The 16,216-nt window shown below is 43.2% G+C and overlaps 1 protein-coding gene across 3 annotated transcripts in view; it reads right to left on the minus strand.

Moving 5' to 3' along the window:
• The window catches only part of nhsl1b (NHS-like 1b), a 123,137-nt gene that overhangs the window by 15,056 nt on the left and 91,865 nt on the right, over positions 1-16,216 (minus strand). For all 3 annotated transcript variants that reach the window (XM_083790360.1, XM_083790358.1, XM_083790359.1), the window contains exons 2-3: positions 7,260-7,412; positions 2,283-2,410 (exon numbers count right to left, since the gene is read on the minus strand). In XM_083790360.1, the coding sequence (XP_083646486.1) occupies positions 2,283-2,410; positions 7,260-7,412 (281 nt within the window). The remainder of the gene's footprint in view (positions 1-2,282; positions 2,411-7,259; positions 7,413-16,216) is intronic.

Below are 16,216 nucleotides of genomic sequence, written 5' to 3' on the forward strand. Positions count from 1 at the left end.
CATTAAACTGTGTTCACTTCACGCACTAAGAGCTCGCATGTTTGTCCACAGAGCAGTAAGTGAGCAGTAACTGGCCTCTGCTGCCTGGCCTGGCCTGTGTTAAACAGATTTTTAACAAACTGAAAGCGGTCACATTTCTTCAGTCTTGAAGAAGCACATTAATCAATTCAGCACAGAGAGCATGCGTGTACGCACATCTAAAGAATGTATGACCAGTGGATGAAAAGGATGGGATTCTAAAGACTCATTTATCCCATTTTGGGCGGGAACCCCTTTTGGTGTTTAAAACATTATGTTATAATTTAGCTATTGATCTACAAGCTCATGCAAAAAAAAGAATGACTCAGTCATAACTGCCAGGTGCCAGTGCAGAGTATGGGTTTTTACTTTTTATACCGTTCAGACTACGGGTTTTAGCAAATGTAGCCCAGGCGCTTTTCAAGCACCTGCCAAAAACTATGTTGGCAATAAATAAATAATGAACTTAAATCAGCCATTTATCTTCCCAGCAAACAGTAGCCCAGTATCTCCTTTTGAGTTTACACTTTGGCTTACTAGCCACAGAACAACAAGATGCAGTGGGGAGGATGAGATGGAGAAAGAAAGAAAGAAAGAAAGAAAGAAAGAAAGAAAGAAAGAAAGAAAGCGGGGACGATAATCTATTTTGGTATCAAGTTAGGCATGGAGAGGGTCGCTGGTCGGGGCATAACAGTCACAGAGACTCTTAAACTGTCTGTAAAAGACATACGTTGTAACAAAGGGCATCTCTTTTGTGTACCACACGTAGATACAATACAAACTATTACAATGTAGGAGAGGAGAAGTGATGAGACGAGAGGAGAGCAGAGAAGAGAAGAGGGGAAGGGCAGGGAGCTGAGGACACGGTAAAACAATTCACAGTCCATCCATTACACAATCATGTTCTGCCGAACAATAAATAGCAAATTATTTCTCCATGTTTCTCTCAATTTCTCCTTGCTACTATCCCACTTTGTCTGTCCATCTCCCTTCCCTCTCCCTCACGCCACATTATCAGGTCTTTTGTTTTGCCACAAAGAACAACAGCTCCACCAAGTGTAGAGGAATACCAACACAGTCTCAGTGTATATTCCCCAAGGAAGTCTGCCTGGTTTAAATAATCTAGATGACAGACCAGCCATGACATGACATGACATGTCAGCAGAACATACATCAATGAGGAAGAGAAGAGGGGGACAGGCACAGAGCGGAAAGGCTCAATTATTTCATAAATCTTCCCACCATTTTCTGGATGCCATTCAATACGACACCTGCTGATAATAAGTTATGACAGCCAACCAGGTCAAGCCACTCTATAGCTGAATAATTTAATGTTTTAATTCAATTCCCATGAAAAAGGTATCAAACGACTGATAAAAGACACGCACATCCCATATGCTGCTGGGCTGGGTGCTGGGTCAAAAACAGAACAGTAGAAGAACAATAAAATCTTCACACCAGTACTATATGCTCCCATTGAGGAAGGGCGGGCTCCCGGCTCCAAACTTCACATAATACATTTCCACAAATGGGAGCATAATATTTTATTTTTATTCCCAAAACACCTTGGAATTATTATTAGTAATATTATTATTATTAGATTATAATTATTATTATTATATTCATATATATATTATTATTATTTTATTAACTTTTTGGTGGTTCACATTTTCAGACTGCCTCCTGGCAGAGAGGGACATGGCATGTGTGAGCACTTCCCAGTCTGACCACTGGAGGGCAGACTAATACCACCGTGAAGAGCACCAGCGGTTACTGTAGCACCATGCTGAGTCAGCAGTGGTCAGCGTTGGAACATGTGTCCCCTCATGACCAGTTTACTGCAAGCTCCAACGCTCGGCTAGTGATAATTCTTGGACTTGAGTGTGTATAAATTATTCCGCCCAAATGCACTCATTTTGCTCTGAGCCTCGGACATGAGCCAAAACCCTAGGACACGTCCAGTCGGTTGGTGGTTAATAACCATGAGCAGTAAGCCGATTAACATAGGTTGGTTAGCAATCTTCAACAGTTCCGTGTAATGTCAAAACAATGGAAAGGATTTGGGAGAGAGACGATAATTTGTCCCAGTATTGTTTTCTCACCTGGCTGTAACTACATCATAGCTAGCTAGCTGATGGTATAAATATGGGTTAGGAGCGTTCACTGTTGTTGTTATTGTTGTTTCTATGAAAATGGGTGAGGTGCGACCAATTTGATTAATGTTATTCGTGTGCGTGTGAGGTGCATTTGTGCGCTACCAGTACCTTCTTGTCGTTGTCATCATCATCTTCGTCACGCAGGCTGCTGGTGGAATCTGCAGGGTCAGCGAAGGTGGGACCCTGAGAGTAATACTGGGAGCTCCTGAAGCCATCCTTCCTCAACTTGTCACATTCTACAGAGACGCAGAGAGAGAGAGAGACAGGAAAGGAACGGATGAATACAAGGACTGAAAACATTTGAGAACCAGTATACTAGTTGGACTCCTAATATGCCATAGTGTCATAATGAATAATTGCCATACATATTCTGAAGAAAACCTGGAGATTGACATTCAGTAAGTGGGTGTTATGATCAAAATAAGAAAATTATAATGGTGCGTAAAGCAGAAAATCTAAAATTTGCTACGGACAAGACCACATGTTGGTGACCCCTGATAGCGAAGCAGGCTGTGTCACTGTGAACACTGTTCAGTGAACACACTCCATTCACGACAGCAGCTTTATTTCACTCAAGGTCTCTCAACCCACACGTACTGTAGCATAAACACTACACTAAACTATTGGAGACGTGTGCAACACTGCTCAACAGCTCAGTAAATTAATTGGTGTGAATCTGCGTAATGTGCATAATAAGGCACAGTAACATTCTCAAGTGTCCATTTATCCATTTGTAACACAAACGGACCTGGATTCGGTTACATTTTGTACACCCTCTGGAGTTCAATGAACACAGAGGACTTTACTGTGTGTGTGTGTGTGTGTGTGTGTGTGTGTGTGTGTGTGTGTGTGTGTGTGTGTGTGTGTGTGTGTGTGTGTGTGTGTGTGTGTGTGTGTGTGTGTGTGTGTGCGCGCGTGCGTGTACTGTATGTGTGTCACACGATAGCACACCTTGTCACACCCTGCCAAGCTCCCCTCACATCTCTGATAATTATCTCCTGGTTTGATGGCCGTTCGTTGTTAGTTTTTTGTGTGGGTGTGTGTGTGTGTGTGTGTGTGTGTGTGTGTGTGTGTGTGTGTGTGTGTCAGTGCATGTGAACATGTGTGGCACACAAGAGGGGGTATCAGTTTCAGCCTGCCACACACAGATGGTGGAAGCTTCTCTCCCTATGCTCTCAGTCTCTACCCCTCCTCACTCCTCTCACTCATTTTCCATGGCCCCCCTCGGTGTGCCCACAGCTACCAGGGAATCCTTTGTCTACTCCCTTTCTGACTAATTGCATGTTGCATGCAACTCGTGCTACTGACACGGCTTCAAACACACAGCAGAGACATTTGTATTCATTTGATGAAGTTAATTATCTGTACAAGTGCAAGGACATGTCAATGTTTAAAAGCAGACACTTCAATATATCACTTCAATATCACATTTGCATGCCATGATGCGCCTGTGTTTGTACAGTGACAAACGTATTACCCCCCAAAGGAGTGAGGATAAAATCATTATTATATCTATAAATATCTGTGTGTAGGGCGTAGGCCATATATCATAGTGTCTCCTACCTCACTCTCTCCTGTGTACTACTGTTCACTGCATGTCAGTATTCATGATATTTACACTGATGCATGAATGCTTCATTGCGGTGTCATCTGAAGAATGAGGGGGTACCAGCGTCAGTTATGTACGTGTTATTAATGGTTGTGTTCCTTTGAGACGCCCATGTGCCTTTCATGTGTCATCTATGTATTCCCATGTAGCTAATTACAGCCATTCTCTCCAGAGTGAGACGACGGTGCATGAATAATTCTGTAAGTAGCTAATGGGGCCTAATGGGGCCGGCATAGGTACAGTACATACTGTAACATTCTGTAATAGCAACATGCTGGTGATGTGGAAGGGCTTCTGAAAGGAGATAATTATAACTAGGGCTGCAAATATCAATTATCTACTTAATGATACCTATTTAATTAATCAAATAATTGTGAAGCGTGTTTTTGTACAGCCAGGTATATTATATAATAGAATCGAAAGCAAAAATAGACAATCTACAAGATCACAACACTGCGCGATACCATGTAGATCAGCTAACATCATCTATTCATCTATTATACTGAATTTTCGATTAACTGTTACACCCCTAATTGTACAAGGCTGATGATGAGTTCTAACGTGATGATTGGTGTTGCTTGATTGGAGGTTGACAATTTAACAAATGAATACGTGCTCTAATGGGTAAAAGACCCATTGTGAACAATGTACGTTCTCGTAAATGATTAAATATTAATGCATTGATATATGTGTTATTATGGCCATGTATAAACTATGAGGCCTAGTATGTACATTTTTACCGGTATTGAGTCCAATTTTTTTATTCTTTTTGCCTTTTGCTACCATTTATTTGGAATTGGAACCTAAGTAGTTGAAACTATAATACCAGGGCCCATAATACAAGTAAAGTTGTGGTTGTGTACGTCCATGACTATTCAATCACAACATGCATTGACTGAACGGCGAGTACTTCTTCCACAGCGTTATCGACATATCGACCGCACCGCCGTTATGCAACCCAGCTGAACAATCATCATGAGTCACCTGCACATGCCACGCGGCGCCACTACCCATGCCCTGAAATTCAGCCTGAACGTATATGCTTTTGTTCGTGAGGATCCCCATCTGATTGGTTATTGTTGTTTGCGGGGCAGATGTCACACATTGCTCTAACTTCTGAATATGCTTGTGTCCACGCCATTGGCTGCAATGACTTGTGGGAGCCACGTGCAAGGAGAAGGGAATGAGAGCCATTTATACTTTGTGCTGTCCCTTTGTTTGCTGTTAATTACAAACCCAAACTACACCTTGTGGAAACACACAAGGTGCGACAACCCCAGGGGTCCTTGAGGGGGTTCTAGGGGGTCCCCTGCTAAATGATTGTTAGTTAGGAACCAAGAGAGGGCCTGAGTTACGGGTCTGTACTTGGGAGTGTAAAAGTGTCCACTGTCAGAGTTAAAGAAAATCATATGAAATGTGGGTCTGCGTAATTGCATATCAAACGGAGAGTGCTTGAAATGAAAGAAAAATGTGATGGGCTCACAACAGGCCAGCTTTGGCACTCTCATTGAACACCTGTTGTTGTGCTGGGCAGCTTTGAGAAGGACCCCTGGGTTTGTGTGTGTGTGTGTGTGTGTGTGTGTGTGTGTGTGTGTGTGTGTGTGTGTGTGTGTGTGTGTGTGTGTGTGTGTGTGTGTGTGTGTGTGTGTGTGTGTGTGTGTGTGTGTGTGTGTGCGTGCGTGCGTGTATACCTGCGGGAACATCAATATTGCAGGACATAATGCATCGTGTATGCGCTTGTGTGTCATATTTCAGAGTCAGGTGTAGCAACACACAGGAACTGGGCACAAAGAACTACAGTGTGTGTGTGTGTGTGTGTGTGTGTGGGGGGGGGGGTTATCTTAGGATAGGTGACTCAGTCTCTGAAAGCATTGGGTTACAACCTCCATTGTGTCTTTTTGACTGTCTTTCTTTTATCTCCCCCCCTTTTATCTTTCTGTCAATGTACCTTTATCTGCCTCCCTCATTATCTCCTGACACACCATGGCCACTGAGCATGTAAACAGCAGGTTTGTGTGTGTATGTGTGTGTGTGTGTGTGTGTGTGTGTGTGTGTGTGCGTAATACTGTATGTGTGTAATACTGTGTATGTGTGTGAATTCCCAGTGAAACAGGTGCTGGGAGTTCTCTAGCTAGCAGTCCTGGGATGTCTGTGAGAGCGTTAAAGGTCTGACACCGTGTTGTGATGCGACCGGTGTGTTTGTTGGGACAACACTTCAGACCTCTTCTCTAAACGTACTGGACTAACAGGAAGAGGTTGATCTCACATGGGCGTGCGCTGTGCACCTAAACACACCCTGCACGTTTCAATATCTTTACAATGCCTGGATTTATTTGAGTGTAATGTATTGCTGCCACGGAGAGCCAACAAATGACATGAAAAAGGTGTGAATTAGCGACCAAACGTCAGTAGAAAATTTCAAATTACAATTTCTAAATGGTGCCCTTTGTTCCTGTGGAAAGGAAAAAGTAATGCTACAGCTATAAATGAGATTCTCTAGACAATAAGGTGCTTCAAGTTTTGTGGTTGACAGTTTCCTGTTTCAGAAGAACATAATACTCTAGAAGACTCTAGATTAACACGTCATTGCAGATTTCCAATCACTGGAACAAAGAGCACAGTCTGTTCACTGCTTTTAGGCCATACTGTATATTATGTACACTATGTTCAGTTGTTCACATGGATTACAAATTACATTTCTGGTGTGAATGATTTGTTAGCAGATTAAATCTGTGCTTTACTTAACCACTTCAACCCCAGCATCCGTATCGTGGCGCATTGCGAGCTTGTCGATCACGTATTGTCAGCTAAAGCTTTCCCCACAATAACAGAAAACCGAAAATACCCTGGTATAGAGTCCTGAGGGATACCGGTCAACCATATAGGGTTTAAGCGGTTAAGCACTAATACATGAAAGGGAGCGCTACACCAATATTAAATGGTGGTCTTACATCACTGATACATGATGCAAGACCACAAAGCGCCTGTATACGAACTTCAGAAGCGCTTTACTATGTAAAATGTTCACACTTTCACACACACATTTACACACCGATGTTAGAGGAAACCATACAAGTGTCTTGTTCAAGGACACTTTGACACCAACACAGGGGGAGTCAGGGATCAAAAGAGGGAACCTTCTGATTCCCTACTCAATCTCCTGAGCCACCGCCAACCCCAAGAAGATATCACAATATTTATCATTTAGACAACAAAAACCATCGTTGGGAGTGCTGTTATCGGAAGATATCGGCATTCATTAAAACAAGAATTAGAATCAGAATCAGCCAAACAGCAATATGAAGTCATAACTTTGGTAAAAATGGAGTGGCAGCATTGAGGATTTGACCCCAGGATTCTGTATCACACTGATTCATCAGGAGAGCCCCTATCACTTTCTCTGTGGTCAGACTAGACATGTCCGGCCGAGCCCTGTTGCAGCAGCAGCATGCAGTCAATCTGTAATGGTGTCTTACCTCGCAGGGCGGTCTTTAGGTTGACTTTGGCCTGACGGTGGAGGTCTTCCACGCAAGGCGGCCTGCTGCCTGGCAAGAAGACGTTCTCCTGCTGGTGCCAAGGTGCAGTGTAGTGAACAGTCCACTTGCTCTCCTCGTCCAGGTTAGACACCGCTAGAGAGAGACACACAGACAGAGGGACATGAGGCGTCTGTTGCAAAGTATGACTTTGGGCTGTGAGAGAAACAGGTGTTAAAACACATTATGGAAAGGTGATGGTTTGAGGAAAAGGGGGGAGGGAGGAAAATGCTTTGTATCCAGGTGTCAGTCTCAACACAAACAAGCTGACACTTCCCTGTGACATCACACTGTGGGCCAACCGTTTCGGAGAAGGAAGAGAGAGAGGGGGGGGGGGCCATCATCAGCATAGTGGAGGGAAAAACTCAGCTCAAAAGGCTACTTCTCACAATCTCACATAAAGATCTGGCTAATGTAGCCAGATCTTTCTAAGACGGGAGAAAACAACTTGTTGACAAGCTGCACAGTGGCCCATTTGTTGGTCATTTTGGGCTATTACTGTCCAAACAACCGCATCTGTTCAACAAGTCAAACTTATACCAAGATCAAGATTTGAAAATGTGATGGCCTTGTAAACATACCAAACTTCTTTGCAGAACTGTGCAAAAAGACAAAGAAATCAAACAACCAAAACATACAAAAAAATCCCTTTGTAGTGATTCTTGCTTGAAGCCTGAGCATTTACACAGATCCACATTTATCCCACCAAAAACGTGCCTTACCCAGAGTGCGTAGCCAATCCAAAGTAGGCGATCGTGGATGAAACATTATCTCCATAAATACAAGTAGACGTATCACAATGTGTCCTCCTGTCCTGTCCTGTGTGTCCTTACTACTACTACTTTAAACAACCTCAGCCTCACTCTCCATCTGACTGACCACTACAGTGAAAAGATTAAGAAGAAATCTCTGGAGGAGCAACCAACCAAGGTGGAAGGGGGCGGGTTAATGAAGAGAGAGTGAGTGTGTGTGTGTGTGTGTGTGTGTGTGTGTGTGTGTGTGTGTGTGGGCGGGGGGCCTTTCCTCACAGGTGCAAATGAGCCGTAGCAGGATACATGTGTGTGTTTTGAGGGGGGGGGTCATTCACACAAAGTGTAATGGACCATCAAGGGACAGTGTGAGAATGTTTGTAACAGCTTTGATGAATGTTAAAAATCATCTGTTTTCGTTGGCCCAGAAAAGTCTCATTAGTTATAAAATAAGGCCTACTTGCAGAGGCTACACCAGGCTGCTGTCACAGAACAGCTGCTGTACAGTATAACATTATGACATCACTTTGACCTGTGTGTACTGGAAGGTCTCTCCAGGAGAGCACAGCAGGCCACTGCTCTTACTGTTTACAGCATAGATGTATCTTCATTGATCACACCATTTTCTCCTGAATTCTGTTCTTACATCAAAGTCAGATGCATATCACCACTGTCGGGCAGAAACCTTGTATCTCACCATGTTTAAAATAAAAATAAAAAATCAATGTCATCCAAAAGCAGCAAGAGCAAGAAATCTACAAGTTTGCAACGTTGGGAGCTTTTTTATGTGGTTCATGGTGTCTGTGGGTTGTACAACTAACATCCTTTATATGTTTTAAGGTCCAACTAAAACAATTGATCATGGACAATCATAAATCTGGTGTATTTTTACACCACATTTTATGTGTGCATCAATATGCACCCGTCCAAATAAACCCAAACAAACAAATAAAATAAATATTGAACTAATGAAAAGTATTAACAAGAGCTTGTGACCAATACACAAATACAAGGACATACAAGGTTTCCAACTGACAGGACTATTGCAACCTTTTCTCCTACTGCTTTTATCCTGCTTTCCCACAGGATGCAAACAACCTTACCTGAGGCTATACTATGCTGATATAGTAACCCCAACTATTTGGTATGCAAAGCAGGTTGACCAACAGACAAGCAGGCACCCTTCCTTGTCAGAATGCCTGCGTTGTTATCCGAGCACTTGTGTGAGTGTAAACTGTAAAGTGTCACTTTACCGGTGCAACATGACGGTGCTTGCGTATAAGAGAAAGAAATTGTATCTTTTGAAGATAGTTGCTTTTTGTACTTTCGTATCGATATTGTAGATGGTATATTATAAATATGTTTTGGATGTATATTATAGAATCCCCCCAACACACATACACTTTTGGGCGCCAGGCAGACCCACACATCCACACAATTGTTTTCATGTGTGCCCAGGGAGACATTAGCACATCACAAACATTATTCATTCATGCACTCACCAGCACCACACTACATGACCTCATACACTAACACACCTTATACTAAGGACAGGAATGGAAACAAGCAGGCCTAAGATGTTTTTGCTTTATCCTTTTGATTATGGTGGGTCAGATGTATGTTACATGTGACATCATTTATGCTTTATTTCATGATCAATAAAGATATCAATAATTAATTATATGTAGTTCTAGGAGCAAAATTCTATCTATCATCAATTGGAAAAAGCTTGTTTACTTTAAGTTTGTTTACTGGTGGAGAGCGTGAGTGTGTGCACGTGCGTGCGTGTGTGTGTGTGAGTGTGCGTGCGTGCGTGCGTGTGTGCGTGTGTGTGTACTGATGTTGGGTCGAAAGAGCATTGGATATAGTGAGAGAAATATATAGAATAGAAATTGATTTATTGAAGATTCTGACTTTCAAATGTACATCATTTTTGTTTTGATTGTATTTCTGTTTCTGCTTTGGCGATGTAAATGTATGTTTTCTCATGCCAATAAAGCCCTTTGAATTGAATTGAATTGAATTGAGAGAGCAAGCCTGTCTGTTTCTACTGGGTCGATAGAGAGCGAGTGTGTGACCCACACACTGCCTGCTGCCTGCAACCCACACTGTTAGTGTTACATGAACAAATAATGCTTCCTAACAGCAATGTTGTTTTAACTACCGTATAAGAGAAAGGTGAAAATTAAACATCATGGAGATGTCAGAGAGACAGACAGAGACATCCCCAAATGCCTAGTCTGGTGTAGCCTCGATCCCAGCCTTATTCATCTGCGAAGAGAAAAGCCTGGTCACAACCTAAGGCAGAGAGTGCATAGCCGAAAGTGTCAGGTCGGAAAGGCCATTGGATGTATTTCCCCCCGGATACGATATTTTCCGACAAATCAAAATACTTATTTCATTCATGGAGAATGTAAACAGATTTGTAAAGCGTCAAGGTCATTTCCTTGAGCTGTAAAATCCCGCCACTTCAGCAAAATTCCAGCAATGCACTCTACAGCGTAGGGCTTGCCCAGCGTGAGTCTGGTGAGGCAGATACTACTCATGCGATCATTTACTAGCATGGGAACAGACAGTGAAATGTGGGAATGCCTTTCCCGCTGCCTATGCCGGCAATTTGTGTTAATGTTTTACCCAGCACTTTACACACATGACATGCGTGAAGATAGTGTCACATGGCAGGTAATGTAGATTGTTAAAGCACAGGGAGAATATACTAATTGAAGAGGTCACATACACGTGGCCAGGAAGATATGAGTCACCGTGACTGATAGAGGCAAGCAGACGGATATGAATAAATATAATGTACTCAATGAGTTGTCTTTCAACAGTGACATCCTGGACCTTCGGTATCTTGATATGTTTGAGCACAGGGCGTCACAGACATATGCCACCTATGCCAGTGTGATTCAAGATACTGTACAGATACTGGGGTGTGAGTCAAGTCTTAATATTACAACATCGGTTACCTTGTATGGCTTGTTATGTTGGTGCCTGCCAGTATGTGAATGTGTCTAATCCGTCCTTCCCAAGCAACTACTCTCTCTGATCGTGTCTTTAGTCGACTGGTTTCAGAAAAGTACAAAAACCAATTCTCTGAAGCAACCCTTCCTTTTTTTCCCGCATACAGAGCACAGGTAGCCCTCCCCCACCCTCATCTCAGACTATGGGGTTGAATAGGACTCAGGACAAAGCCTGTAGGCAGACCAAGGACATGGGGACTGTGGACACAAAGCCTATATTGTCCCCCAGCATCAGTCTCCACATTGGGCCTTTCAGTGTCACAGTGACCCCCCTAGCCCCCTCCACCACACATTAATGTCCCCAGTGGGCTATGGCGCGAAAGTCTTTCAGGATTGTATTAATCCCTCTGTCCACTGGCTATCCAAGCTCTCCTAGGCACATCAGCAAACACACACACACACACACAGTCAGGGTGATACAACTAGACAACATCTAGGTGATGATCCAGTCTTCTCCAGGGATAGATGTGGTCAGTGATATTGAGATGGCCATATGGTGGCGTGACCATATATGGAGGCGTGGGGTGACTAACTAAATAACTGACGGACGGGAGATGCAGGTTTTCATAGTAAATGCGACTTGCAGTCGCAATAACTGACAGCAAATAAAAACATTTTATGGTTTTGTAAACTAGTTTGTAAGCACAGGCAATGTGAGACAGATGTTAATACATTTACTTATCCCCTTTAATTGACTGTTCCACGTTTTCTCACGCCAATTTGAATCGTGTCAGTTTTAATTGCTTATGCCACAGATGCATTGCATGTAGGCTGGGAATACCTTTAAGATCAATATAATTGATCCGTTTTTGTATTGACACCATCTAGGTTTAATCCGTAAACGGGCTCCGGTCACCAATCAGCCAATACATATTGATTTGCACCTCTAACCACTAATTTAAACTGTGCGGCTCAGGAGGGAGAGTGGCCGATGTGGAAACGGAATGTTCCCGGGTTCGATTCCTGGCTCCCCTCGGTCAAACTGTCCTTGAGCAAGACTATTAACCCCTAACTGCTCGGCTACTGATGAGCAGGTAGGTGCCTTCGTATGGTTCCCTCTGCCATCGGTGTGTGAATGTCTGTCTGTGTGTGAATGGGTGCATGTAAGAAATATACCATTTATACATTTTCCTGGGCTATTTAAAGTGGAGCCCATGCTTTTTTTTTTTATGTTGTACATGCAAGCCTTTTGGAAAATCCCACCATTCAACATTAAAGATATATGCTAAATAATGAGACAATTTAAATATCTTTGACCACTGTACTGTATGACCAATTAATGAAGGTTGTCTAAAACATTGGGCAGCCCTTGCACAACCTATTTATTTGGACAGCATGAGTGACACATTTATGGGTGGTGCAAGCAGAGTGCTGGAGACCTCCTCCTAATCCAATATCAATAGAGCAGAGTAGCAGAGCCCAGGTACAGTACCAGCTAGCATGGTGCAGGGCAGGCATGTGCAAGAGAGTGAAAACGCTGAGCTAATGATTAACAGACAGTCCCACCTCAACCATGACTGCACTGCAGCCAAACACACATACCCACCCACCTACCCACAGACACACACCCACACACACACACACACACAGAGAGAGTTAGCCTCTAAACACACCTGAGATTAGAGTAAGCACAAGCAGCTTGGTGATCATTAATTAACCAGGTTATACAGTTCCTCACACGTGCCAAAAATAAAGACACTGAAAAGCTATTGACACCGTGGCACAATGCAGTGCTTATACCCCTTTCTGTCAAATCAACCTCAAATTCACTGGGTTATTGGAAACATGACAAACATTACATTTGTCCACATTCAAATGCAATACAATGGAACACAACAGACAGTTGACTGAGTAATGTATATGTTGGGTATAGTAATTGCTACTACGCTAAGCCCTTAAGTCTAGGTTACTAGGTAACAGGGAACAACAGAGAACTGTCTCTGTGTTCACTGAAGGCAGAGGGTGCCTCCAGAAAAACTCTGAAGAACACTCAAGAAAGGAAACTATCAGTTATTTAACTACAAACATAGTGGTCAATAGTGCATTCAAATATAAAAGTAACCAGGAAATGACAGACCAAAGAGAGAAATAGAATTGGAGCGAAGAATTATGAAAAGCTAATCTAAATATGATTTGAATTTTGAAGGAAAATGTTCACCAGTTCATAGTCACCAGTCTAAATGCTGGTTGTTTAAAATGATGCATAGAAGAAAAAAGTATTGACATGAAGTGATCGTCTCTTACCCTTCCTTTTGAAGTATTTAATCACAGATTTTAACGAGGTCCCGATAAACACCATCGTTTCAGGTATGGTGCGTCTCTCTCTATCCTAAAATCCTTATTTATTTTTTAAGTGTCCTTTTGAGGCACAGATAACACAGATGACGCGAGAGAGAACACGACACACAAATGAAATGAGTGCTGCTGATCAGTGATGATAGCTCTCCTCTTGCGCTCACATTCTCCCTCTGCGGTGCCTAAGCTCCAGTCCGAGTGTGTCTGAGTGAATGAGTGTGTGTGTGTGTGTGTGTGTGTGCGCCGGCCGGGGTCCTATTCTCACAATGAGGCTGAGCCTCTCCCCCTATCTCAGAAAACAAATGAACACAACCAACCCACCCCCTCCTCCCTCAGGCAGTCAGTCCAACCCTGGGAGACACACACACGCACACAGTCACACACACACACACACACACACACACACACACACACACACACACACAGACACACACACACACACACACACACACACACACACACACACACACACACACACACACACACACACACACACGCCCACCACATACACACTCACGCAGCAGGAAGGGTGTAGGAGCGGCCCCTCTGTTCCCCTGCGCTTTGGTTACCAAGGAGTTCTGCTTGCCTCTCCCTTATATTTGCCATCATCAATCGCTCTCTCATTCTTTTTTCTTTACACTCCTGGACTCCAGCAGGGATTTAAAACGTACTTAGATGAAACACTCACGCTCATGTTACTTTGCTTTGAAGGATGCACTTATTTCATCCCATCCGTCTCCCTTCAACCTTTCTCTTGTTCCCTCTCTCTCTCTCCCCCTTTGCTTACACTTGTACTTTGTACTTTGTGTACAAATGAAACCAAATGGACCTGTCCTGTAAGGGTCCATTTCATTAAGTTAAAAATGGATAAATTAACAATGATGGTTTTCCTCGAGATGGAGATCTATCTCTCTCTCTCTCTTTTTCTGTGTCTTTCAAATGGTTGTCTCTCGGCCAGTACAGAAAGCTCACCAGGGGAATATGAGTGCATCTAGTTAAACCATGGAGGTTCCTCTCTCAGGGAGACGTGTGATTTCTCTGAACAACATGTTGGCGTTTTTTTCTTCTTTTTTAACAAGCCGTTCCCAGAGGAATACGGCGTTTCCACCTGCATGCAAAGTGCAGTGCAAAACAGACGACACTGGCAAATAATGCAAACACTCGTTTTCTAGCTTCAAAAGAACATTACGTTTGTTTATACTAAACGCCACCAGCTCTTATTGTTTTATTGTTTGTGGATTGTAACACTGTTTTGAGAAGTGCTGTGAGGTTTATGGCAAGTGAATCAAGCTCTCTCACAAATCACACTTCAAGGTAGTGTCCTATGTCCTGTGTGCACACAATTGTGAATTTGTGAATATCTTTCTCTATTATTTATTCTCTCGAGTCTAGTGTACCCTACCCACAAGCACATACACACACACACGTACGCACTCTCTCTATCTGTCAGTCACGGCCTGCTGTGGCAGCACATGGCCACTGAATCTGTGCCACATGCATATAGATCACACAATCCGCCCTTTGTCCAATCTGCTCACAATCTATCACACAGTGTGTAGTGTACACAGTCTACACACACACACACACCCAGCCAGGCTCCCATTCAGGCAAACACGTAGGCATACATGCACGATGTGCATGCAAGACAGTGTATGCACGCTCTTGCGCGCGCATTCACAAGGGCCAGTACCCCTCCTTCTGCTACCCCATTTCTTTTCATCCCAAATGAAGGGAGGCTGCAACCAGAGCTTCAATAGGATTGCAAATGATCCTTGATTTTGTGGGCAAAAAAAAAACCCTTCTTCCCTCCTCCCTTATATCGTCCCCGACCAGACCCTGCTTTTATGAACCTGTCTGTAGTACTGTACCTCTGGAGGGCTGTGTGTGTAGGTAGGTGCACAAGTGTGTGTATTTGTCAACATGTGCACCTTACTGGATTAATAACGTGTTTTTATATGGTTTTATAATGCAATTTTCATGGTCAATAATCAATTCCTTTACATGCAAGGTGATGTCATATTGACCGTTTTTTTTAAAGATTTAGAAGTTAATTATCTTTGCCCATGAAGCTTTCAGAAGGTTCCATGACCATCATCATGCATCATCATTCCATCATCTCAGAAATCTTTGACATCTGAAACATTTTCTAAATATGAATTTAAGCACATGCTACTTGTGTCTGATTTTACTTCAGTCATGCTAGTGTTAAGTAATTCTGAGTAATTCTTTGTTGAACTGTTGAACTGTGTGTGTGTGTGTGTGTGTGTGTGTGTGTGTGTGTGTGTGTGTGTGTGTGTGTGTGTGTGTGTGTGTGTGTGTGTGTGTGTGTGTGTGTGCGTGTGCGTGTGCGTGTGCGTGTGTGTGTTGATTGCCCCAGAGCATGTTTGGCGTGGATCTTCATGTCTGGCACGCGTAAAGTATTAAGATAATCTGTGCAGACAAGGCCAATCGCTCATTAGAGAGCCTATTGTTCTCAGGACAGTGACGACAGACACACACACACACACACACACACACACACACATGCAATACACACAGAGTGACAGACCTAGAGGTCAACATCTCTATCTGGTAAACCAAGGATGGCTCCCCAAAATGAGGACACATCTAGGATTAGGGCTATGATCTATCCATTAGTCCGTCCATCCATACATCCTTCCGCCCATCCCAGACAGACGCGATTAAGAGTGGAGATGCTCCCCTCCACCCGCCCAGACAGTATCAATCATCTGTTCCTACAGTATATGCCAAGCAGCATCTGGAGGAAGCAGATCAACTCACAATGTGAAGCCTGAAGTTAATTTATAGAATGGTCAGAGCTCAATTTGGAATT

Source organism: Protomyctophum parallelum (genome assembly GCF_964188405.1).
Source record: "Protomyctophum parallelum genome assembly, chromosome: 19".
In the NCBI taxonomy this organism is placed as follows: domain Eukaryota; kingdom Metazoa; phylum Chordata; class Actinopteri; order Myctophiformes; family Myctophidae; genus Protomyctophum; species Protomyctophum parallelum.